Source organism: Scomber scombrus, chromosome 23 (genome assembly GCF_963691925.1).
Source record: "Scomber scombrus chromosome 23, fScoSco1.1, whole genome shotgun sequence".
Classification (NCBI taxonomy): domain Eukaryota; kingdom Metazoa; phylum Chordata; class Actinopteri; order Scombriformes; family Scombridae; genus Scomber; species Scomber scombrus.
Window position 1 is genome coordinate 742212 of NC_084992.1, and position 24354 is coordinate 766565.

At 40.0% G+C, this 24354-nt stretch overlaps 1 protein-coding gene and 1 long non-coding RNA gene across 2 annotated transcripts in view; one reads left to right on the forward strand and one right to left on the reverse strand.

The window, feature by feature from the left end:
* Positions 1–2561: 2561 nt before the first annotated feature.
* LOC134006175 (uncharacterized) lies at positions 2562–5318 on the reverse strand. Its single transcript, XR_009927921.1, has 3 exons — positions 5288–5318; positions 3475–3564; positions 2562–2646 (listed from the first exon to the last, which is right to left on the reverse strand). It is a non-coding gene; the product is annotated as an uncharacterized LOC134006175 (long non-coding RNA).
* A 907-nt stretch (positions 5319–6225) lies between these two features.
* The window catches only part of LOC134006258 (uncharacterized), a 232030-nt gene continuing 213901 nt past the window's right edge, over positions 6226–24354 (forward strand). Inside the window, exon 1 of the mRNA XM_062445345.1 lies at positions 6226–6329. Coding sequence (XP_062301329.1) covers positions 6263–6329 — 67 coding nt within the window. The 5' untranslated portion in view covers positions 6226–6262. The remainder of the gene's footprint in view (positions 6330–24354) is intronic.

Sequence of the window (24354 nt, forward strand, 5' to 3'; positions counted from 1 at the left end):
TATATTTTTAAAATATTTTTTCCAAACGTAGCTTCTTAGGACCTTCGTGTCGTCCTCCCAGGTCAAATGTACCCCGTCTGTCTTGACTGTTCCTTCTTTCCTCCCTTTCGTCTGTCCTTCCTCCATCCCCCTTTTTTCCTTCCCTCCTTCCTTCCTTTCCTTCCTTCCTTCTTTCCTCCCTCCTTCTCTCTTTCTTTCCTCCCCCCTGTCCTTCTTCCCTTCCTTCCTCTCTTCCTTTCTCCCTCCCTCCCTCCTTCCTTCCTTTCCTTCCTTCTTTCCTTTCCTTCCTTCCTCCCTTCCTTCTTTCCTCCTTCCCTCCTACCTACCTTCTTTCCTTTCCTCCCTTCCTTCCTTCCTCCCTTTCGTCCCTTTCTTCCTTCCTCCCTTCTTTTCCTTCCTTCTTCCTCCCTTCATTCCTTCCTCCCTCCTTACCTTCCTTCCTTCCTCCTTTCCTTCCTTCCTTTCCTTCCTTCCTTTCCTTCCCTCTTCCTCCCTTCCTTCCTTGACTTGAGGACAACAGGAGGGTTAACGGCTTATATATCTGGTAGTGTACACAAGAAACAACCGAATATACTAATATGTATAAATTACACACTGAAAACTATTGTCTGATATTTGAGCTGAAACCTCACAGCTGGTTTCTGCTCTACAGCCGTCAAACATTACGACCGCATAAGACACGTCGCTGGATTCCTGCTGATGGCATCAATCACACATTTTGTGTTGTGATTGCTTCTGAAGCGTTGTGTATCTCTCACTGATACACCGATCAGTTCTTCATCTGCTGGAAAACAATGCTGAAGGTTCACTCTGGAGGACAATGAGTTGATCTGATATATCACATGATCTGTTTCAGCCTCCGTCCTCTGGGGGCGCCAGAGCTCTCTGCAGTTCTGCCCTCTCAATCTGTTTCCTGCCTTTAATATACTGTGATTATCTGTTGTGTAATATGTTGTGTTGGCCTGTAGGTATCACTGTTGAACCTTGTTTTGCATGTCTTTACTCCTCATTAAAGATAAACAGAGATGAGAGGGGGCAGGAACTGTTTCCACCAACAGCAAATCTAAGTCAATGTATAACACAGCACAGCAGAAGAAGAATGGGACCTGCAGTGAGGGGTGAAGGCAGCTGAGGGTGTAATTGGGACCACATTACCACCCTCTGAATGACATATACATTGGCCACCCTGGACACGCCCCCCCCACCACCACCACCTCGCTCTAGAGGGAGATACAGAACAATAAAATGCAGAACATATATGGGGCTTTTCCACTATACAGTTCTAGCACTACTCGCCTCAACTTTTTCTGCGTCTCCATCAGGGATAGTACCTGGTACCTGGTACTTTTTTAGTATCTGCTCTGCCGAGGTTCCAAGCGAGCCGAGCCGATACTAAATGTGACGTCAAAAGACTGCCGGCCACTGATTGGTCAGAGAGTCACTGGAAGAGTCATGAAATTTACTCTGCCAAAGGGGACTTCCCACTTTTCCACGATGGTCAGCAAAATTATCAGTATGAAAGAAACGTTTATCTGAGATCATTGTATCATTTCTGCGTAGACGCTGTCTGTGTTGTTTGGTTCTGAGGATGTTTATTTGTCAACGAATAAAACTCTAACTGCATTCAGCTGGACGACTCTTGGTGATTTTTTTGTTTGAATCTTTTGGGACTCTAACATCTTTTAAACAATGAAGTATTGGACTGTTAATATTTGCAACTACAACTGTAAAGAGGAGGCAGAATTTCTAATGTGATTTATTCCAAATTTTTATGTATTAACAGAAAAGTGATGTTAGCCTCTTCATCATTCCGGCTTCCGACTTGAAAATGACCTAAAATGAATATAAAACATCTCTGCAACAATCAGGTTTATATGAATAATCTTAGTATCATAATAAAGGTAACACTTTATGCAGAGGTGTAAGATAAGTACAGATGTTACATGTAACAAAACTAAAATGTTAGAGTGAATATCCTCTTTGTAATGATGCAGCTGCAGCCTGAAACCTCCAGAAAACCATAAAACAACATCTGAACATTACCAGTTCGCCCTTCTATTGAAATGTCAACCTTCAGTTAGGGTAAATTTGGGTAAATCTATGTCAATACTTCACTTCAACTATGGATGTCACTTAAAGGTAGGGTTGGTAATCCTGTTCAGAAGCACTTTTTGTTATACTTGGTGAAATGGTCCTTCTATTATCATAGGTATCAATACATTATGTCATTAAAGGAACGGATCAATCAGACCTCTGTGACAGCCACAGGACTGATAAAACTCCGACCAATCCATGCTCTTCGCACCGAAAAGCAAAAACCAATCAGGTGCCTTCATGTCTAGTTCTGCATCCACCCCCCTCTCTCCCTGCCTACTTCGCACGTACACAGTCTTCACCTGTCGCTGTTGCCGGTTTGTTGGGGCGTGGCTTGGACGGACTCACTGACGGGAGGGGGAGCAGCGGGGTGGAACTTATAGGAGGCAGGAGGAGGTGCTATTTTCAAATCTTGCTAGCTCTCTTGCTAGCTTTCCAACATTACCAACCCTGCCTTTAACAGGCCTGCTGGATGTCAGTGGTTGGACTGGTGTGAAGGTGTGGAGGTCTACCTCAGTGAAGAGTAGACAACCTCTGGCTCTAATGGAGACACTGAACACACACAGTTCAAACAATATGAGACACAGTTGTAGAAAAAACAAGTCTTTTCCAACATCTACTGATGGTAACTACAGTTGGGTTGAGGTCAGGGAAGATCTTGGTGACAGTTCATGTAAAGACAAAGTTTCACTGCAGGTCTGTGATGAGATGTGAACTCTGGACCTGAATTCATGAAGCTTCTCAGAGCAGGAAATCTCTCCTAACTGGACAATCATTCACACATTTTTCTTCTTCTTTTTTGTCTCTTTAACCCAAAACTAGAACTTGATTAATATCAGTCTCATGATTGTGTCAGGCACAGACCAGGTGGACTGAAATGCAGAGACAGGGACACAGGGATGAAGAGTTCTCAGTAGATTAATCGGTCCAGAAGTCAAAAACAGGGAAATCCCACACACAGGGCAGAAGTACAAAATCACTAGGCAAACTCTGGATCCAGAAGGCAAAACTGGTCGATACACTAGAATTTATATCAAGATATGAACGCCTTAACTCTGACACGAAACTGACAAGACGATCTGGCACAGAAGGGAAAGAGCACACCACATCTATACCCTGGATAATAACGAGGCACAGGTGTAACACATTAGAGGAAGGGAGGCAGACAGGAGGGGAGGAAGCTAGACAAGACAAGGGGAACACACTAAAATAAAACAGGAAGTAGACAAGACGAAAACTAGACCTACAAAAATACACTACAACACTACTGGGCCCTGACAGATTGTGTCATGGTTAAGTATGTCATCAGCATGTGGTTAGCTTAGCTTAGCATAAAGGCTGGAAACAGAGGGAAACAGCAAGACAGCAGAGCAGCTTTACCTCTCTTCCTGTTTGATTTGACGACTATTTGTCCATAAGTGACGTCTTCTGTTGTTTTCACTGCTGAGTAAACTGCAGCTGGATCACTCTCTGGAAGATAAAACACATTCATATTAACCAGTACTGTTAGTGTACTCTATTAACTGTTACACTGTAATATAAAGCAGAATATTAATACAACTGTTATAGTGAATATATCATGTTTCTCATGTAGCATTATAAGACTTAAAGACAAAATAAAAGTGTAACAGTTTGTATGTGAAACAGGAAACTTGACGACCACAGAGCTGCTCGCTACGAGTTGTACCTTTGACCACAAGGTAGAAAACAGACACTCACACATTGTTCCCACACATCTGGTCAAACCAGCTTCCGGAATACACTTACTGGAAACAATAAGTTGTTTCTGTGGTGTTAAATGCACAGTTTAAAAAAATACTGAATCATGAATGTGATTAAAGAGTTTAAGATGATTTCATGGAGGTTGATGGGAGACTGTTCAGCTAAACCAGATTCTGTTCTAATAATTCAGACTCTGCTGGAGCTCAAATACTTTCAACCTATAATAAACCATTTCTGACTGGATAGTTCAAAATAACCACTTTGAGAAAAAGTACAACCTGACAGACTGAATTCAGGGTAAAAAGGTGATTGATGATGGTACACTGGTGTTGTAGAGACACCTCGTTCACTCAGTCACTGCTCCCAATATAACAGACACTCTAGAGTCACTGATCATCATCACTGACAGCTGTTATTCTCACATCTACAGAAGTAGAGCTACAGTAGTAGTTTCTCCAGTTAAGTCGTGTGTTCCAACGAACATCACTGACAGTGTTTAAAGTGGTGAACACAGAGCAGAGCAGCTGGATCACTCTCTGGAAGATAAAACACATTACTGATAGTACTACAACTGATACTACTGTTATATGTTAAATATCTACTATTGCTGCAGATTCAGATTATTTATGCCCATACTACAATCAATAATGATACTGTTTGGTATGATATTATAACAGGACACTAAATTTTAACATATCAGTTGATAGCTGGAGAAATAAGTGTTAGTATGTTAGAAGTGTAAGAAGTTATATTTGACCGTTTTTTTCTTTGTGCACTGTAGATGTTAACAGCAGTTGTGAGGTTCAGTTCATTTCTAACAGCTCTGGTTATTCTTACAAGTCTTATGGAGTCAAACAAAGTGCGGCTCCTCTGCTGTTGTGAAATAGACCAAATACAAGTAGTGAGTGATAACTTTGATTAAAACAAGTTGTTCATAAGATGAACATTTGAAACTTTGAAAAAAACTAAGATAAAGTTGAAGGTAAAACATTGAAGTTAACTTAATGTAAGAAATCACATTACATAAACATGTTAATAACAATGTTTGAGTAAAATACATTAAAGTAAAATAGTTTAGTGTAAAAATCTCCATGTTCAGTCATATTAGAATACGCACATTTATAAAGCATGTAGAACATGTGCAGGACAAACTGTCTTCATGGGAAACAGGAAGCTGGACGACCATAAAGCTGCTAGCTTCTGTTCACTGATTCACCACAAAGTACAAAACCAAACTGAGAGCACATCACACTCAAAACTGACAAACCAAACTGTTCTAATGCTCTTATGAATAAATGCATCATGAAAACTCAGAAAAAGTTTAAAACATGCAATCACATGTTAACTTTCCCAGTGTCCCCATAATCCTAAATGTCCCCATAATGCTAAATGTCCCCACTTTGTAAACCCAGAGAGGTCCTCACAAAGATACAAGTTTAACTCTACTAACATCACATCTACAACACATTACCTCCACTCCGTCTGATTGGCTGCTGACTGATGTGATGTCATCTTATGCAACTTGTAATTCAGCAGCTGATTAGAGTGTCTTTCATACGTTACAAATGAACATGACACACAACAACTAAAGAGATTTCTTGCTGGTAATTTTCCATTCACCCTCAACACCATCAGAGGAGACTCTGAGCTGATCAGGAACTGTTTCTGTCAGCTTGTGAAATCTACTCAGACTCTGTTTGACTGGACTTAACCTGAAGACTTCTGGGCAGAGAAAAGAGGAAACAGCAGATTCTGCTTCGGCTGAAATAAATCATTAAACAGTCCCCACAGTGCTGTTGTTCATGTAAGTATTTCTGATCTTGTTGGTTTTGGACATTCAGAGAATAAATCTGACCTGCTGTTGATGATCCAGATGTTCTTCAGCAGCTGCAAGAGAATGAAAACAGTCAAATTAATATTAGGAGTTTCCTGTTGGATGTTTTGGTAGTTAGTAATATTAAAATAGTTCAAATGTAATACGAGCACCTCACATTAGGCTGCTCAAAGTTCATCATTAATGGAGATTAAACCCAAATATAACAGACACAGAGTTCTGGTAAAGAGATGCTTTATTTTTATTTAAAGTACTTTACAATGTTTTTCCTGCTGCTCATTAAACACAAGCTGTCAGTTAGGTTCAGTGTCTGCGACATGAAGACAGTCAGACATCACTGTAATACAACTGTACTCGTGACCATCAGTCACCTGACACGTGAACGCAGCCGACGTGACGTCATGACGTCATGACGTCTCTTAATATTCAGCTGAAGGAAATCGAAAGCGTTCATTCAGTCAGCGGCAACAGACTGGTGACGTGACAAAATAATCAGAAATCAAGATCAACTTCCAAACTTTTAACTGGAATTATCTTTTTAAAGCGTCGCTGGTCTGGATTAATCAATAAATTTAAGTTTGTTGAGGAAACTAAGAAGAGAAGAAGAGAAAGATGTCTGCTTTAAAATCTACTTCCGTGTTTCTCCTCATATGTTTCCTGTCCTGTTCTGTCTCTGAAGGTAAGCTCTGTGATATTTATATTTACTGAACACTCTGTAACTCTGCTTCACTTCCTGTTACTGATCAATATTAAACTTACTGTGGTGGAAAAAACATGTTTTATCTGTTTGCTGGCAGCTTTCTGGACTCCACCCTGTAATGGCGCTGTCAGACACGCAGTTTAACTTCCTTGATACATTTTGTAGGCCGCATCAAGAAAGTGCTATTTTAAAAAATGATAGTTTCTTTGCTTTTCCTCTTTGAGGTCATGACAACATAAAACATGGATTTATTCCTAATTGAGCCTAAATGTGATGTTTTACAGACTTCATTTGTTCTTTTTAAAAACATGTTAGAGACTCATTCTGTTCATGTTCAAGATGAAAACATGAAAGTCAACTTCAAAAATGTCTCCAGCAGGATCTCTGATGTCAGCAGTGATTTGTGTTATTCTTCGTTTATACACTAGAACAACCTGTAACTATAGCAACCATAACGTGCTAAAGATTTACCTAAAAGTTAGATGGGTTCAATAGATTTAGTTTTTGACACAAAGTGAGCTCTATAAATAGTTAATATGAGGTATATATATCTGGCTGTAGTTCTATCTACACATGAAAGTAGCACAGCACCACATGTCATTTATCTTTAAGGCCCATTTCCACCTGGATGTCTCTAGCGCAGCATGCTGTGCGTGCGTGCGGCTGCGCGCTCATGTAGTGAGGATACCACAGTCATGTGATAGGTACCGGTTTATGTCTGGGTTGTTTGAACACACGTGTTATATCTGTACCACATTAGTGAGAGCAGTGACACTTATCTGACTACACACTCACTCTGCTCTGTGATGACAGGCACCAGGCGCGCTCACGGCGTCTATGCACGCTCAAAACTTCATGTGTGCTCGCTCTAGTTGGCACAATGTATGTAAATAAACCACAAAACCTGCAGCCAATCACAGACTGGGAGGGGAGGAAGCAGCCTGAGATGTTGCTATGCTGTTGCTATAGGCGCAACCCAGTATGGTTGTGGCCACATATATATATATATACTGTATGTCTGTGCAGTCTGAAGTTTTAAAGAGCACATAGACGCCGTGAGCGCGCCTGGTGCCTGTCATCACAGAGCAGAGAGTGAGCGTGTAGACAGAGTTGAGCGTGCACAAAACACTTGTGTTTGCTCAGATTAATAAATTAATGAATTTTCTGTTCCAAATATAAAGTGCGCGCTCAGATAAGTCTCACTGCTCTCACTAATGTGGTACAGATATAACGCCATAAACACAAACATTATACAAAAGTAGTGAAAACATTAGAAAGTGATGCCGCCTCCAGTGTTTTATAAATAATATTAGTTTATTATGTCACTAATATTGCACCACACGTTTAACTATAAGTAGTCAAACGTTAACATATAAACGCTATGTGTTTATGTCATAAATCAGTATGTGTTTATTTATAGCATCGTACGGCTAAACCTCAAAAGTCTGGTGTAATAATCATCCATCATAAAATGCTCTGATTTGTCACATGGGTTAGAAATCCTACCACTGCTCCTCCGTCCAGCAGACACTGTTTAACTGTTTATTTTGAAGAGTCAATCTGAGCAGAACTCCCCTTCAAAGATCACTGCAGTCGTCTTTGAGCAGGACAGATGGGACAATACGACACAAACTAGCACACTCGATGTCAGGAAGGGTCAGTGCAGTGATTAAAAGTAAAGGAGGACAAACTAAGTACTAGAATATTATTTACTTGTTGGATTGATCAAGGGTGTACTCATCTTTGCAACCATATATTTAAACAAAGTTGCCTTATTTACTTATTTTACAGATATTGATGACATATCTTTCTATTTTTCTATTAAATATATGTTAAATGCATTTCAGTTTTTTTTTATCTTCCTTTGAATTGTAATGGTGATCATTTAAAAAAAAAGCTATGTTTAGAAGGGATTTAGTCATTTATGCTGCGTACTGTATATATACAGTATATGTATGTTGAGCTGTTTTAATATCAATTGAACAAAATGAAAATACTTGTTTACTAAGGCTGTCAATCTTCCTCTATAATCCCATTTGAATTTCATTCATTATTATTTTTAAAATTGTAAAGCTCAGATTTAGTCTATTATTAGTATTTACTAAGTATTTTTATTATATATCTGTCCACTAGAGGGCCTCCCATCATTACTGAGAAACAGGCTAAAGCTTTCTTGCTAAGTAATAACTGAGTTTAGGCACAAATGAAAAACATCAAGCATTTTTAATCTCAACACATACCTCATTGTTTCCTCTTTCAGTGAACTGAGCAAAATAAATAAAAGTGCAGTTTACTGCATTAATAATAATAACATTTCAAACAACCTTAGTGAGAATTCTATAGTTTCACTCGTATGTCAGCATTTCAAATATTCAATATTTGTTATTTTTCTGTTTATTGTTAGAAATCCAAATGTCAATTCAGAAAAATTTATAGCTCAGACAAAACCAAAACATTTCATTGACTCATGCAGGGAGGTCAAGATGAAACGTTAGCCAACACATTCATATAAAAATACACATTCAAATAGTAATTTCAGCACAATTAAATATAATTGATTGTTATTATATTTACAGTTTGAATTATATTAAAACACAGAAATTCGTTCCAACAGCTTTAATGTAAACTTGTAATGAAACGTTTAAACTATAAAAACAAACTTCAGATTCTTCTGTTCATCACAGACATTAGCAGTGATCATCAATATGTACAAACATCATATTAGATTCATCACTATGAATAAATATCTGATTATTATGAGAAACCTTTATTGTAATTATGAGATATTAAGATATACTGAGTTTTAATCAAGTGACACTAAGTTGTGATTGAGAGAGCCAATCAGATTGTCTGCTGCTTTGACAGTTTATATTTAAAGATTAATTTAATATAAACATGAAAGTATCACTGACCTTTGTTCTCTGAATTTTCTGTTTTTGTTCTTTCAGATAAAACAGTGAAGTCTGGAGCTGATGTCACTCTTCACTGTCAGAGTCCCAGAGATGAGATCACATCAGTACAGTGGATCAGACCTGACCTGAAGAAGAACACAGATGGATACGTCTTCTTCTTCAGAGAAAACCGACCAAATGAAAACTACCAGCATCCATCTTTTCATGGTCGAGTGCAGCTGAAGGATCCACAGATGAAGAACGGAGACGTTTCTGTGATTCTGAAGAACGTCACCATCAACGACGCTGGAACATACGAGTGTCAAGTTTCAGTGAGAAGCACAAAGCTCATCAACACCATCAACCTGACAGTTACTGACTCAGGTGAGTTTGTACAGATGAGACTGTAGAGGTGAAACATCATCTGACTGACAGCTGATAACTCAAACCTGTTTCTGCTCTACAGGTCAAACATCTAGACACAACCAGACTGGAGGAGAAAAGGATGGAAGAGACAAGGATGGAGGAAATCTTGGACTGATAGTTGGACTGCCTGTTACTCTTCTTCTTGTTGCTGTTGTTGGTGGTTTTATATTCATATATTTCCAACGTGTTCTTTGTAGAGAAGCTGTTCCCCAGGAGGACAGAGAGCTCTCAGATCTCTGAACTCGTGAATCTTTCTGCAGCTTTTACAGCAGCTACATGGTCTGAATTAGAACTGAGTCTAAATGTTTAGAATCAGTTCTTTCATCAGTACTTAAAGAAAGTGGAGAATGTGGTTTTAGTGTAATTATTGATCCGGCTGCAGCTCCTCCTCTCATCACATCATTTATTCACAATGTGAGAACAGCACTGAACTGTGAAGACAATCAGACACAGCAGTCACACTGTGTCATTAACACTTCCTGTTGGTCATGTGACCCACACTGGCCCATAAAAACCTTTTGATCTGATTCATTTTTACAAAAAGCAGCGTCTGTATGAAATGACTAATTTTATAATCAGAATTTGATCCATTTAGAACAATAAGATGCAGCCTAATAATATGTGTGATGTGGTTTTCCCATAAAAAAAGATTATTATCACTTTAAAACCTTAAATAATCCTTCTGCCTCATTAAAACCCAGAATCTATAATGATGTAAATACATTTAGATGTTTCCTCCTTCACTCTCAGTGTTTGTGATCTGCAGGCTTCAAACTGATACTGGACCATTATTGGCTCCAAACTGGTTGTGATGTCACAAATCCTGCTCATTGGTCCAGTTTTCTATCTTTAGGTCCAGTATTTATCATTAACACAGGAGGGAACACCAGCTCTTCCTCCTCCACCCGTCTCCCACCAAAGGCTCCAGATTTATTCTGTTTTTAAATAATATACATTTCTAAATGATTATTTAATGACGACTTGTTTTTATATGGTTTTAATAATGTGAATGTTTTGAGATAATAAAGATTATTTTTTATAGACTTGTTTCCTTTATATGAATTCAGTCTTTATGAATGTAGACAGTTTGGATTCTCTTCATTTTAAAGTATCTGAATGTCTGAACTTGAACCAGTTGCTGCTCAGCTGTGATTCACTGAGGACAGTTTGTCATTTGATCAGTTTCACTATTTACTGACACCAGTTATTAGTCTGTGCCTTCATTTAGCTGCTATGATAATGAGGCTTTATGCAGAATTACATTACATACAAACTGTGGAACACATTTATTTACATTTTTCTTTATGACCCAAATTCACACAGTTTGTAACATCTGCTTCAATTCATTCATATTTACATCTAAAACTATCTGATACTGTGATGTTTGTTCATATGACTCACTCAGTGCTGGACAGTAACTAAGTACATTTACTACTAACTACTTTACTGTAGTACAGTTAGAGGTACTTGTACTTTACTGTAGTACAGTTTGAGGTACTTTTACTTTACTGTAGTACAGTTTGAGGTACTTGTACTTTACTGTAGTACAGTTTGAGGTACTTGTACTTTACTGTAGTACAGTTTGAGGTACTTTTACTTTACTGTAGTACAGTTTGAGGTACTTTTACTTTACTGTAGTACAGTTTGAGGTACTTTTACTTTACTGTAGTACAGTTTGAGGTACTTGTACTTTACTATAGTACAGTTAGAGGTACTTGTACTTTATTGTAGTACAGTTTGAGGTACTTGTACGTTACCGTAGTATAGTTAGAGGTACTTGTACTTTATTGTAGTACAGTTTGAGGTACTTGTACTTTACTGTAGTACAGTTTGAGGTACTAGTACTTTACTGTAGTACAGTTTGAGGTACTTGTACTTTATTGTAGTACAGTTTGAGGTACTTGTACTTTACTGTAGTACAGTTTGAGGTACTAGTACTTTACTGTAGTACAGTTTGAGGTACTTGTACTTTACTGTAGTACAGTTAGAGGTACTTGTACTTTACTGTAGTACAGTTTGAGGTACTTGTATTTTACTGCAGTATAGTTTGAGGTACTAGTACTTTACTGTAGTACAGTTTGAGGTACTTTACTGTAGTACAGTTTGAGGTACTTGTACTTGTACGCTGGAGAGACTATGTCTCTCGGCTGGCCTGGGAACGCCTCGGGATCCCCGGGAAGAGCTGGACGAAGTGGCTGGGGAAAGGGAAGTCTGGGTTTCCTGCTTAGGCTGCTGCCCCCACGACCCCCGGATAAGCGGAAAGAAGATGGATGGATGGATACCTTAACCATTACTCTGTACCCTCTGGAAATGGTGTAAAGGGCCAGTGCATGGCATAAATAGCAGATTTCCATTTGCCAAAAAATGATTCCTGCTCTTAATTTGATACTGAAAAGGGTTTTCTTCCTCAAAATTACTTCATATCACTCACCAGAGTAATATTTATACCTTAACCAGTACTTAACTGTTGAATGTCTTCATTAAAACAATGTTCCTACCTTATGACCATAGAAACAGCATCTTAAAATAAGTAAGCCACTCCATACATTCCGTCACAAAATATAATTACTTTTACATACATACTTGCATACATGAACTATGAACTATCATAAAATGTCTTAACATGCTAACAAATATATACAAAAATACTACTATATACATTAGATAATAAAAATATAACTAAATACAACTATATACAATTGGGGTTAGCAGCCAGTAGCTACCCTTGCTACTGGCACGCTGCACAAATAAATGTCTTTTTGCCTCTGTGTGGCTTCTTTGCACATATGATACCACCGTGGGCACATGTCACAGCCAATCTGAAATTATTAGACATTTATAATATTAAACACTAACATGTATTTTGTTTTGTGTATTCATTTCTTAGGAAAACATAAGCAGTTACGCAATACCTATTGGGTAACTCCCCATCCAGCTCCCTACAGATATGACAAGAAATGACAAGTCATCTGCCAAAACAAGGAATAAAGATAATGTTCTTTAACTTTGAGCAATGTTTGTCAGAGCAAATGAGCCTAATATATGTTAACTGTAAAAAGTAAGAAAAAAGAATAACCTGCGTTCTCAAGAGGAGAAACAAAAGCATCAATACGTTTCTTGTTGTAACGTGAAGTTTCATTATGACGTTATAATGTGAAACTAATCACGTTGTGACGTGAATCTCACATTTCAATGATGAAGCGGTGTGTGGAGAGCGGAGAGGAATGTGGCTCATTTACACGATTTAAGTTATAACGACTTCATGTTTGGGTTGAGACATGACGAGATCCTGCTGATACTGAGCACAGTGGATCATACTGATGAATGTTTACACTGAGAAGGATTTTAAAACGCACGGGGCTGTATACGGAAGGTCTGACTCATTCATTCAGCTGTATGCAGAAGTCATCCTTCTGCATACAGCTGAATGAATGAGTCAGACCTTCCGTATCACTTCAGAAGTGATGCTCTGTGGAGACAGAGGGGATGATGTCATCATAGTCATCATCCAATCCCTGCTCAGCCTGGGTGGGTTGGGGCGTTGCCATGGAGACAGGTGGGTCATTTCCTGTCAGAGCATGTTAGAAAGTAAATGTAGATAATTTATCAACTGTTACAGACAACTGTCAATCATCCACACCAGAATGAACCTGATTGATTGATTGATTGATAGTTGCTGAGTGTCTGTAAGGTGAGTGAATGATTCAGAGTGTTACCTGTGGGTCTGTGTCGATATAAAGACACCATGAGGAGAGTGGAGATGAAGTACGGACAGAACACCACTAGGTGGCAGACCAGTGTGAACACAAGCTGGGGGGGAGCTGCAGATACAGGGGGCGGGGCTGTGGTTGTAGGTTTACCTGCAGAGAGAATCCCACCTGGTCAGGTGACCATGTGGATGAAATAAGTGGTGAAATCAAAGGTAACTTCCTCACCTGTGACAGAGATCCAGCTGGATGGAGACTCTCCATGACTGCTGCTGTGACACTTGTAGAGGCCTTCATCAGACTTGGAAACATGGTGGATGGTCATGTGACCTGCAGGCTCAGTCCTGATGAGGGAGCCATCTTTATAGAAATCAGCTGGGAGGTTGGAGGTCTTTGTTTTACAGTGCAGAGTGACATCATCTCCCTCCATCACAGGGAGGACAGGACTCTGCAGGATCACTGATCCACCTCAACACAGAGACAAACTACAGCATTTCATCATTTACACTCAGCTTCATCAATACTAACTCCACAGTCTGATCTTACCAGTGACAGTGATGTTGATGCTGTTACTGGTTGCTCCCTCTCTGGACTCGCACCAGTAAACTCCACTGTCCAAGGAGACCATTGGACTGATGTTACAGGAGGAACCAGCTGGTATTCCCCAGCCGTCTCCACACTCCTTCCTGGTTTCTCTGGTTGTGTTCCTCCTCAGCTTCCATCCAGCAGAGCTGTCGTCCTCCTCACAGCTCAGAGAGACAAACTCTCCTTCAAACATCTGAGATCTGCTGGGACTCACAGTCAGAGAGGCTGAGAGGGAAACATAGTTGAACAGTCTTAGTTAATGAAATTAAATCAAAATGGTAATTTAGTCAGATTGATGTATGATCCCCTCCAGACATTAATTAAGACATTAAAATGGTTAAGATTAAAATGTACTTTTGTCTACTGAGGTTTCTCCAAATAATTAACTACTTAAACATGTTTAAACTTGCATGTCTCTCCTGCTGCACTAACATAGCCAGAACCTGCATATAGTCAAACAGAAAGTGGAACATGCTGATTTAGCATTTATCTGATCCCTGATCAGTTCAACCACTGTTCTGTAAATGTTTTGGTGACCGGTGTCCAGATGTTGTGAGGAAGATAGGTTGGTTTTCTTGTGGTTATCGATAGAATAACTATTATTAATTTTATAAATATTGGCAAATGTAAGTCTTGATCGATCGAACTGCATTGAGACACAGCAGACTTAGGCCCAGTCCATGAAATCAAGCAGCACGAATGATCAATATATATTTATAAAAGTCCATAAACAAGATCTTACTTAATAAACGTATGCATGTGCATTTATGTTGTTAGTGTATACAATTTAACCATGGGGCAGAAATTGAGTAAATCATCACAATGTAAAGCAATAAAGATTAAGAATAGATCAGAGAGAACGTAATGCTATGAAGAAATGAAAAACCCTCATTTAAAAAAAACAAACCCAAAGACCCAAATGACACCAAGAGAATTGATGCAAACTAAATTGGGATTTTATTATGTTGAACCATTTCTAACAGATATCTCTGAGTGGACAGATAATCGATAACCTAGAGAAGGCAGTTTTGATAAATACTGCAGTTCCAAATCCAAATTGGGATAAAGATTACATGATTGATGTATTCAAAGCTTGGGAATTGATGAGTAAACAGTGGAAACATTCAGAAAACAGAAAAGAAAAGATAAAGAAATGTACTTTCCTGTCTTAAGAAACAGTGAAATCTGAACCAACACACACTGATGTCAATCATACTGCCACTGCTACACACTCAGCATATCCATCTCTCTTTAAACTTACTGAGCCTCCTGCATATGAATCAGATGACGAATATGATTGGTTATTGCTTGTTCTGGACCAACGCATGCAAAGACAAAGTCTAGTAAAGACATCATCAAGACACTGAACCTTTTGTGTGCGCTGTGATTGCGTGAGAGTTGACAGCTCTGGCTATTGATAATCGTGTTGCATTAGATGCAGTAACAGCTTCTCAAGGAGGAGTGTGCGCCATCGTCGGAGAAGGATGCTGCACATATCTTCCATCCGAATCAGAAGGTCTCTGTAATCTAACTGTTGCAATCAGGAACCTTAAATGAATCCAAGAAGGAATTGAAAGTACCAATAGGGATGCACGAACCACAGGAGGCTGAATCTGAATCAAAATCAATGGGATACTATTTTCAGATTTTTTGGAGGACACCCCACTATTGCATGGATTTTGAGCATATTTGCCCCTATCATTGGGATTATTCTCATTGTAGCCGTAGTAATGTAGTAATGGGTTGTTGTTTTCCTATTTTTCATGCACTAATTTTGAAATCTGTTTATTCCGTCACCAACATGATTATGATCCAGAACCCGGTTAGGAATGTGACCGTCTACGCCCCCACCAGAAACAAATAGCAGTGATTCCACCTCCATATCATCCGATTCTTCTGAGGAGCAACAACAATGACAACTAATTACCAAATGAACTAGTTATTGTACCACCATCAGTGGTGTACTGTGGAGCATGTTTGGGATGGACTACAGCCTTCTCAACAGCAGTGTTACGAAGACTGGGTGCAAAGGGGGGTTGGGTTGGGTCCCTCGTCCCTGGAGCGGGCTGCTATAAGCTGAGCAGGAAGGGGAGAACTGGATATGTCCTGAAGTAGCCGTGTGTACGCACTACGATTTGTTATTCAACCATTTTATTCAATATGTTGTTTAGTGTAAGTGAACCCTCATGCCTTACATCTATTGAATGTGTAACTCGGTATTGAAGGTGCCTACGATGCCAAGATCAAAAGATGGAAAAGAATCATGTTTTGTATTGTTTGTGATGATATTTTACTCCCTATATGTGTTAGTTTTGAGAAATGATATTACTGGTAAAACCTGTGGATAAGACTCACCTTTAGCGCAATATTTTTCATTGAAAAGTGGGGTGGGTCTTTATATTATTTCCAAAGACCTAAACAGAATATATTCTAGGCATCCATCTGATGCCCTGCAGTTTTACCAAATGTGTTGGCATTGTCCAGTAATCTTAGAAAAGTCCAGCGCTGGAACATGTCTGACACCAGATCATGATCTACTGACCATAGTGGGTATCCAATGTGGATGGTAGATATATAAAAACATTATCTATTTGACTTTTTCCCCCTTCTGTTTCTTTTCATTTTTTTTCTATGCAACACAGCAATTCAAATATACTTACTGTAAAAACTGGTGTAAAAGTTGCACTGGTGTATAATACGCAGTCTATTTTGGGGAAACACTTTTCTATTAAAGACTGGTTTATTTGAATGCAATGTTTATACTCCAAAACTTTATCAGTCTACTGTTATTTGAAACAAAAACAGTGTGTAGGGTTAATGGTTAATGGTCCGGTAATGATTTAACTGAACTGGACCGATTTATTAACCAGGTTCAGTTAGGCTGAGTTTATATTAAACATTTTAAAATAACACAGTAACTTTACATATGTACAGTGTGTACCTGTGTGCTTACTTGAGTCCCAAAACCTCTTCATCAGAGCTGTCACTGTGTGTAAACAGACTACTATTTGCACACTACAGTTTCAGTATTTTTGATGTGCACAAAATAATTTTATTAAAATGTACATATATTTTTTAATTATTATGTTTGCTTACAGTAACTCTTGTGTTTACAGTAGATGTGAACAGTAAAGCCTTCCCAGTAAATACTGTATGAGAAACAGTCTGGTCTCATAAACAGAACATCCTGTAATAAACCTGCTGACAGATTATTTTGATCATATTGAGGAAGTTGGGTTTGGAGATTTGCTTCAAGTAAAAATAGTTGGTTCAATTGATCATATAGATGTTTATCTGTGTAGAACAGATCTTCAGAGAGTAGAAAAGGACAGTAAGTTACTTTTAGATCCTGTTGTGTCTGATCATTGAAATAGTTCATGAAGGTACCACTGTGCATGAAATGACTCACTGTGCATCACAAACCTGAACTCAATTTCAAAGAGGTCTGATTGTGCGTCTCAGTCAATAAATAAATATAATATAATGTAGAAGACTGTGTTCTCTCCAGATGTAATGTATTATCTCTCTCAGATCAGCAGTGAGCAGATAACAGCTTTATATTATCAGATGAGAAGTTTACTAACCTTGGTTTGTTGTGTAGAACAGCAGAGAGCTCAGACCTGAAGACAAATGACACTCAGGTTAGTTTGAGCTTTTAAACTTTGACATAGAACAAAACATTTCTACTTTAGAGAGACGAGAAACCATAAGATATACTATTTAGATACTAATATTTACTACTACTACTATTAATAATAACAAGGATCATGTTGCAATAATCAGACAATACAGTTGTTTGAGACAAATATATCAATAATATAATATATAATACAGCAGATGAGGAAGAGATATAAACTCTGCTGAAAAGTGTCTGAGCTTCATTCATTTAATCACAAACATTTTGATAAGTTTAAATAAAACTATCTGAATTCAACTGTAGTCATGAGTCGTTCTCTTTCCACTGTTAAAACTTTTTTCTCCACTTTTTTGTATTCAGTGTTCTTGTAGACGTTGTAAGAGAGCTCAGACCTGAAGAGAAATGACACTCAGGTTAGTTTGAGCTTTTAAACTTTGACATAGAACAAGATATTTCTACTCTAGAGAGACGAGAAAAAAATAATTCAATTTTACAGTCATGTAATTAAACATTTCTGAACTTCTTAAACTATTATTTATCTTCCTGTATGTTGCATTTCATTTCTCTGTTTTTGTTCCTTTTTTTCTTGATGCTGATCACTATTACTGTGATTCTCATTTGCAAGTTTAGGTTTGACTGCAACTAATCAAACCTCTGTAGTTGTATTTCATTGCAAGGTCATTTGTATATATTCTGTACATATAAAACTCAATGTCTCCTCATTCCTCTAGACCAGGGGTATTCAACTAAAATTTAAAGAGGTCCAGTTGGAGAAAATGTCTTGAAGCAAAGGTCCGGAAGATCATAATGTCTAACTATTTAGTGTGATATATATTTAAGTAGCCTAGTAGTTGTATCAACATCTGCATGTATTCAATACCTGACCACCTGGAGAGGCCCAGCATTCACCCATTTAAAGTGCTGTCTGAATGAACATGGTGAGCTGCTGTCCAAAGCTGAAGTTTACAATCAGCTTGTCAATAAAGTCAACAAAAGAAGACACATCTCGCTGTCCCTGAACCTGTTCCTGCAGGTTTTCCTTGAACACCTCAAGTTTCCTCTGAAAGGAGCAGACAGCTGTCATGAGTTCACACATTGAATTGTCCTTGCCCTGTAGCCTCAAATTCAGTTCATTCAGATGTGAAGTGATATCAACCAAAAAGGCCACATTGTCCATCTGTTTCTCATTTTCTAAAAAGAGAGAAAACTGTGTTGCCTTCTGACTTCTTAGCACTGCCAAGAAAGATGCTACTTCCCTCCTAATAACGACACTGAGTTGCCTTTGCTGAGCCATCTCACATTGTTGTGCAGTAAAAGATCATCAGCATTGGTATAAACTTCTCTGAGGAATTCTCTAAGCATGCGATGCTGGTAGGAAGAGGATGCCCTGAGAAAATTGATACATTTCATCATTGTATTCGTCACCTCAGCATGCTCATCTGTTTACACTGTAGACTCGCAATGTTTACCGCCTTGCATGCTCAGACTTGATTGGCTTAGTGGTATCACGTGACATGGCTTAACGCGCATGTAATTGGTCTGTGTGTTTCCTCATCCACTAAACAACTACCGTAAAGACTACAGAAGCTGCGCCGGGTTAAAATATAAAGCGAAACAAACCTTTTGTTTTGGTTGTAGGTCCGGGTCCGTATGGGACAGCTTCTGGGTCCGGACCCGGCGGACCGCGGTACAGGTCTATGAAGACCTGCACCTCCAGACTAATGAACAGTTTTTACCCATGTGCAATGAAGGAACTGAACTCTATCAATACAACACCATGCAATAATGAATAATCTCCTGTTGGAATGTGCAATACAATACAATGTGTAATATATTTATTAATTTTTATTCATTCCTTTATTCTACATTTGAGTCAAGGTTTTATCTTTTCTGTCCTGCACTTTTGTTTTTTTCTTTTAGACGCCACTGAAAGGAGAAGCATTGACATTTCCTTGTACAGCTGTTGTTCAGTGACAATACTACTGTACATTGAATTGATGAACTCTGTAGTTATCTTGTGTTCAAGTGAGTTCAACAAGTCAATTGAAATCCCAGTTTTGCTGTTTCTGCCCTCATATAAGCCAACTAACTAAAGGTATCACTGGTATCATATCCAGACTCTATATATCACAGATTATAGGTTTGAATTTCTTAGTGTCAGTTTCTACAGTGATACATGAATTATAAATAACCATGTATCTCACCTCCTCTCTTCTATAACTCAGCTGACATGTTATAAATATAATAATTTAAATATGGACAGTACAGATTGTACAGATTGTACTCACAGAACCACAGAAGTGATGTTTTGTCCATTCTGCCTCTCAGTACTGTGAGAACAACTTGTTTTTGTCACAGCAGTTAAACCCAACTTCCTTCCTTTGTACGTGATCATTCTGCTGTATGTATTATTCTGCAGCAGTTAGCAGGAAATCACAAATTTACAGTGGTTTATATCATTAACCATCGATGGATTGATGGTATTTAACTAGTTTACTATCAATTCTTAACTATAGTGTGGAGCCATATTTCCCTGAGCTGCAGAGGAGCAGACTGATCATGTTTAATCAGCTGTTAATAAACCTCAGCATGTTCTCCATGTTGACCTGTTGTTATAATAAGCTCAGTATGATGTCTTCTTCCACTGCACTCATTCTATTCTAATGGTGCCTGTCGGGGTGGCAACCGGAGAACCCACTGGTGGACACCAGCAGTAAAGCTGAAGAAGGAGGCCTTTTGGTCATGGCTGGCCCAGGGGTCTCTGAAAGCAGCAGACAGGTACCGGACGGCCAGGAGGGCCGCGGCTCGGGCAGTTGCGGAAGCAAAAACTCAGGTGTGGGAGGAGTTTTGTGAGACCATGGAGAAGGACTATCGGATGGTCTCGAAGACATTCTGGCAAACCATCAGGCGACTAAGGAGGGGGAAGCAGGGCTTAGCTCAGGCTGTTCTTAGCAGGGGCGGACAACTGCTGACCTCGACTGGGGATATTGCCGGGCGGGGGAAGGAGCACTTCGAGGAACTCCTGAACCCGGCCAACATGTCCTTTGTAGAAGAGGCAGAGCTGGATGATCAGTGGGGATCTTCATTCATATCCATGGCAGAGGTCACTGAGGTAGTTAAACAGCTCCTCAGTGGCAAGGCGCCGGGGGCAGATGAGATTCCCCCTGAGATGCTGAAGGGCGGCTCTGGACGTTGTAGGGCTGTCATGGTTGGCACACCATGGTCGGGGACAGTGCCCATGGACTGATAGACCGGGATGGTGGTCCCCATTTTTAAAAAGGTGTGTGTTCCAACTATCGGGGGATCACGCTACTCAGCCTCCCGGGAAAAGCTTATGCCAGGGTGCTGGAAAGGAGGCTCCGGCCGATTGTAGAACCTCTGATTCAGGAGGAACAATGCGGATTCTGTCCTGGCCGTGGAACAACGGACCAGCTCTTCACCCTTGCAGGGTTACTGGAGGGGGCATGGGAGTGTGCTCATCCAGTCTACATGTGCTTTGTGGACTGCCACAGTTTTAAACCTCAGTCTGCTCATTTACAGGTTTTAATTCTGCTGTTATTTGATCTGATTGTCTTTGATCTATGTGCCTAATAAGATAATAACTATAATTAAAGCCGCAAGCGGCGATGGCGGGCCCTCGCTCACCCATGCCACAGCGGGGCCTGAGGCATGGCGGGGCTGTGGCGTGAAGCAGAAAGTGAGAAAAAACCTGGAAGGAGGCCAAAAATGCAATGTTTCGTTCATCCAGTAGGGGGAAGTCACAGGTAGTTACACATATGGTCTGGTGTGGTCTGGTGTGTTCAGGGCGGCCACTCATCAGTCATGTGAAGTTTGGAGTGAATTGGACAAAGCATGAAGGAGTTATGAGAGGTTGATGGTTCATCCACCAGGGGGCAGTAGAGTGTAACAAAACACAAGCGGTTGCGTTCAGGGTGGGACAGTGATTACACATGTGAAGTTTTGTGGAAATCGCACAATGATGATGTAAAATATGGCACTTCCTGTTTCCACTAGGGGGCGACACGAGTGAGATCGCCTATGAGCGAATGGAGACGTTGAGGTCGGCACCCTGGACCTGTGTACCAATTTTCATGATGATACGAGTTCAATAAAGCCATCAAAAAGCCAAACGTATTTTCATGGCGAGGAATTGATGGTCGCCGCATCGCCACACGGACGCCATTACTCGTAGCTTCACAGTCTTCATAATGTAGGTTCACCAACTGGTTCTGAATGAAGTTGATGGGGCAAAGTATGTAATTTTAATGAATCTTAGTTAACTTCCTGTTACCACCGGGGGGCGCTATGAGTTACGTGGGAAGTTAATATATCGGGACGTTCAGGGCGGAGCCATCATCATGTCCAGCAAGTTTGAAGCTGATTGGATGAAGTATGTGGGCGTGAGAGCCACTCGTATGTACATGACGAGCACGCCAAAGTTAGTTGAGCCCTGGCAGACACGCCCTTTGACCTAAGGATGCGCAGAGCACAACTTAAGCTCAGCTAGGTCTGGAGATGTTGCGTACCTAATTTGAACTTGATCGGGCGAACGCTGTAGGAGGAGTTAATTTTAGGCGGGAAAAATCAAAACCAAAACGGCCGACTTCCTGTTGGGTTGAGGTCATGAGGTCAAGAGGCTTTTTTGCATATGTGGGTATAATACATATGTGTACCGAATTTTGTGAGCATAGGACAAAGTTAGCAAAATTCCCTATTGGCATTTTTGGACTTTGTAGGGGGCGCTATTCCGCCATTCTGTGTCGACCATGTGCGACCACCCAAAAATATCGAATTTCGGATGAGGCCGGACGTCCGTGCAAAAGTATAAGCATTTTCGCATTTGGGAAAGGGGCGAAATTGGGGCACGAAATGTTGGAATAATAATAATAATAATAATATTAATAATAATAATAAACATTACAATTTCAATAGGGCTTTCGCCAGGCGACTTGCAGGCGCCGCTCGGGCCCTAATTAAAGCCGCAAGCGGCGATGGCGGGCCCTCGCTCACCCATGCCGCCACGGGGCCTGAGGCATGGCAGGGCTGTGGCGTGAAGCAGAAAGTGAGAAAAAACCTGGAAGGAGGCCAAAAATGCAATGTTTCGTTCATCCAGTAGGGGGAAGTCACAGGTTACACATATGGTCTGGTGTGGTCTGGTGTGTTCAGGGCGGCCACTCATCAGTCATGTGAAGTTTGGAGTGAATTGGACAAAGCATGAAGGAGTTATGAGAGGTTGATGGTTCATCCACCAGGGGGCAGTAATGGGATGCATGCAGGTGTTTTCAGGGTCAGTCCCTCATCACACATGTGAAGTTTCGTGGAAATCGGACAATGTTGATGCAAAAAATGGCACTTCCTGTTTCCACTAGGGGGCGACATGAGCGACACCCCTATCAGATGGAAGAGGTCTCCACCCTGGACCTGTGTATCAATTTTCATGATGATACGTGTTCAATAAAGCCATCAAAAAGCCAAATGTATTTTAATGGCGAGGAATTGATGGTAGCCACGCCCCCACAGGGACGCCATTACTCGTAGCTTCACAGTGTTCATAATGTAGCTTCACCAACTGGTTCTGCATGTTTTAGAAGTGGAATGAAGTTGATGGGGTCAACTATGTATTTTTCATGAATTTAAGTTCACTTCCTGTTACCACCGGGGGGCGCTATGAGTTACGTGGGAAGTTAATATATCGGGACGTTCAGGGCGGAGCCATCATCATGTCCAGCAAGTTTGAAGCTGATTGGATGAAGTATGTGGGTGTGAGAGCCACTCGTATGTACATGGCGAGCACGCCAAAGTTAGTTGAGCCCTGGCAGACACGCCCTTTGACCTACGGATGCGCAGAGCACAACTTAAGCTCAGCTAGGTCTGGAGATGCTGCGTACCTAATTTGAACTTGATCGGGCGAACGCTGTGGGAGGAGTTAATTTTAAGCGGGAAAAATCAAAACCAAAATGGCCGACTTCCTGTTGCGTTGAGGTCATGAGGTCAAGAGGCTTTTTTGCATATGTGGGTATAATACATATGTGTACCGAATTTTGTGAGCATAGGACAAAGTTAGCAAAATTCCCTATGGGCATTTTTGGACTTTGTAGGGGGCGCTATTCCGCCATTCTGCGTCGACCATGTGCGACCACCCAAAAATATCGAATTTCGGATGAGGCCGGACGTCCGTGCAAAAGTATAAGCATTTTCGCATTTGGGAAAGGGGCGAAATTGGGGCACGAAATGTCAGAATAATAATAATAATAATAATAAACATTACAATTTCAATAGGGCTTTCGCCAGGCGACTTGCAGTCGCCGCTCGGGCCCTAATAATCAGAATGCTTTCCAGTTCTCTGATCGTTGCCTGAAGTCACCAACAGTTTGTTTTGAAGTCTGACGGTGTGATATGTTGCTGCAATGAATCACCCAGAGAGACTCTCATAGACACTCCTACCTGTGACATATTGAACCTGTACAGCTCGACTCACCTGATTCTGTAAGTTTGGAGCCATGGGCATCATTTCAGTTAAATTCTAATAAATGTATACGTGAATAAAATGATTGAATTAGAATAAGATTAATACCAAAAACATTACTGATATTGTTTAAAATTCAAATGTTCTTGTAACACAGCAGACACAGTTTATATGTAAAATTATTCTTTTTATGATTTCATTTTGATCATTTCTATTCTGTCTTATTATCAGCTGGTCAGTCACATTCAAATCAAATCACTCTAATCAGTATGAATTGAAATATACAAATGAT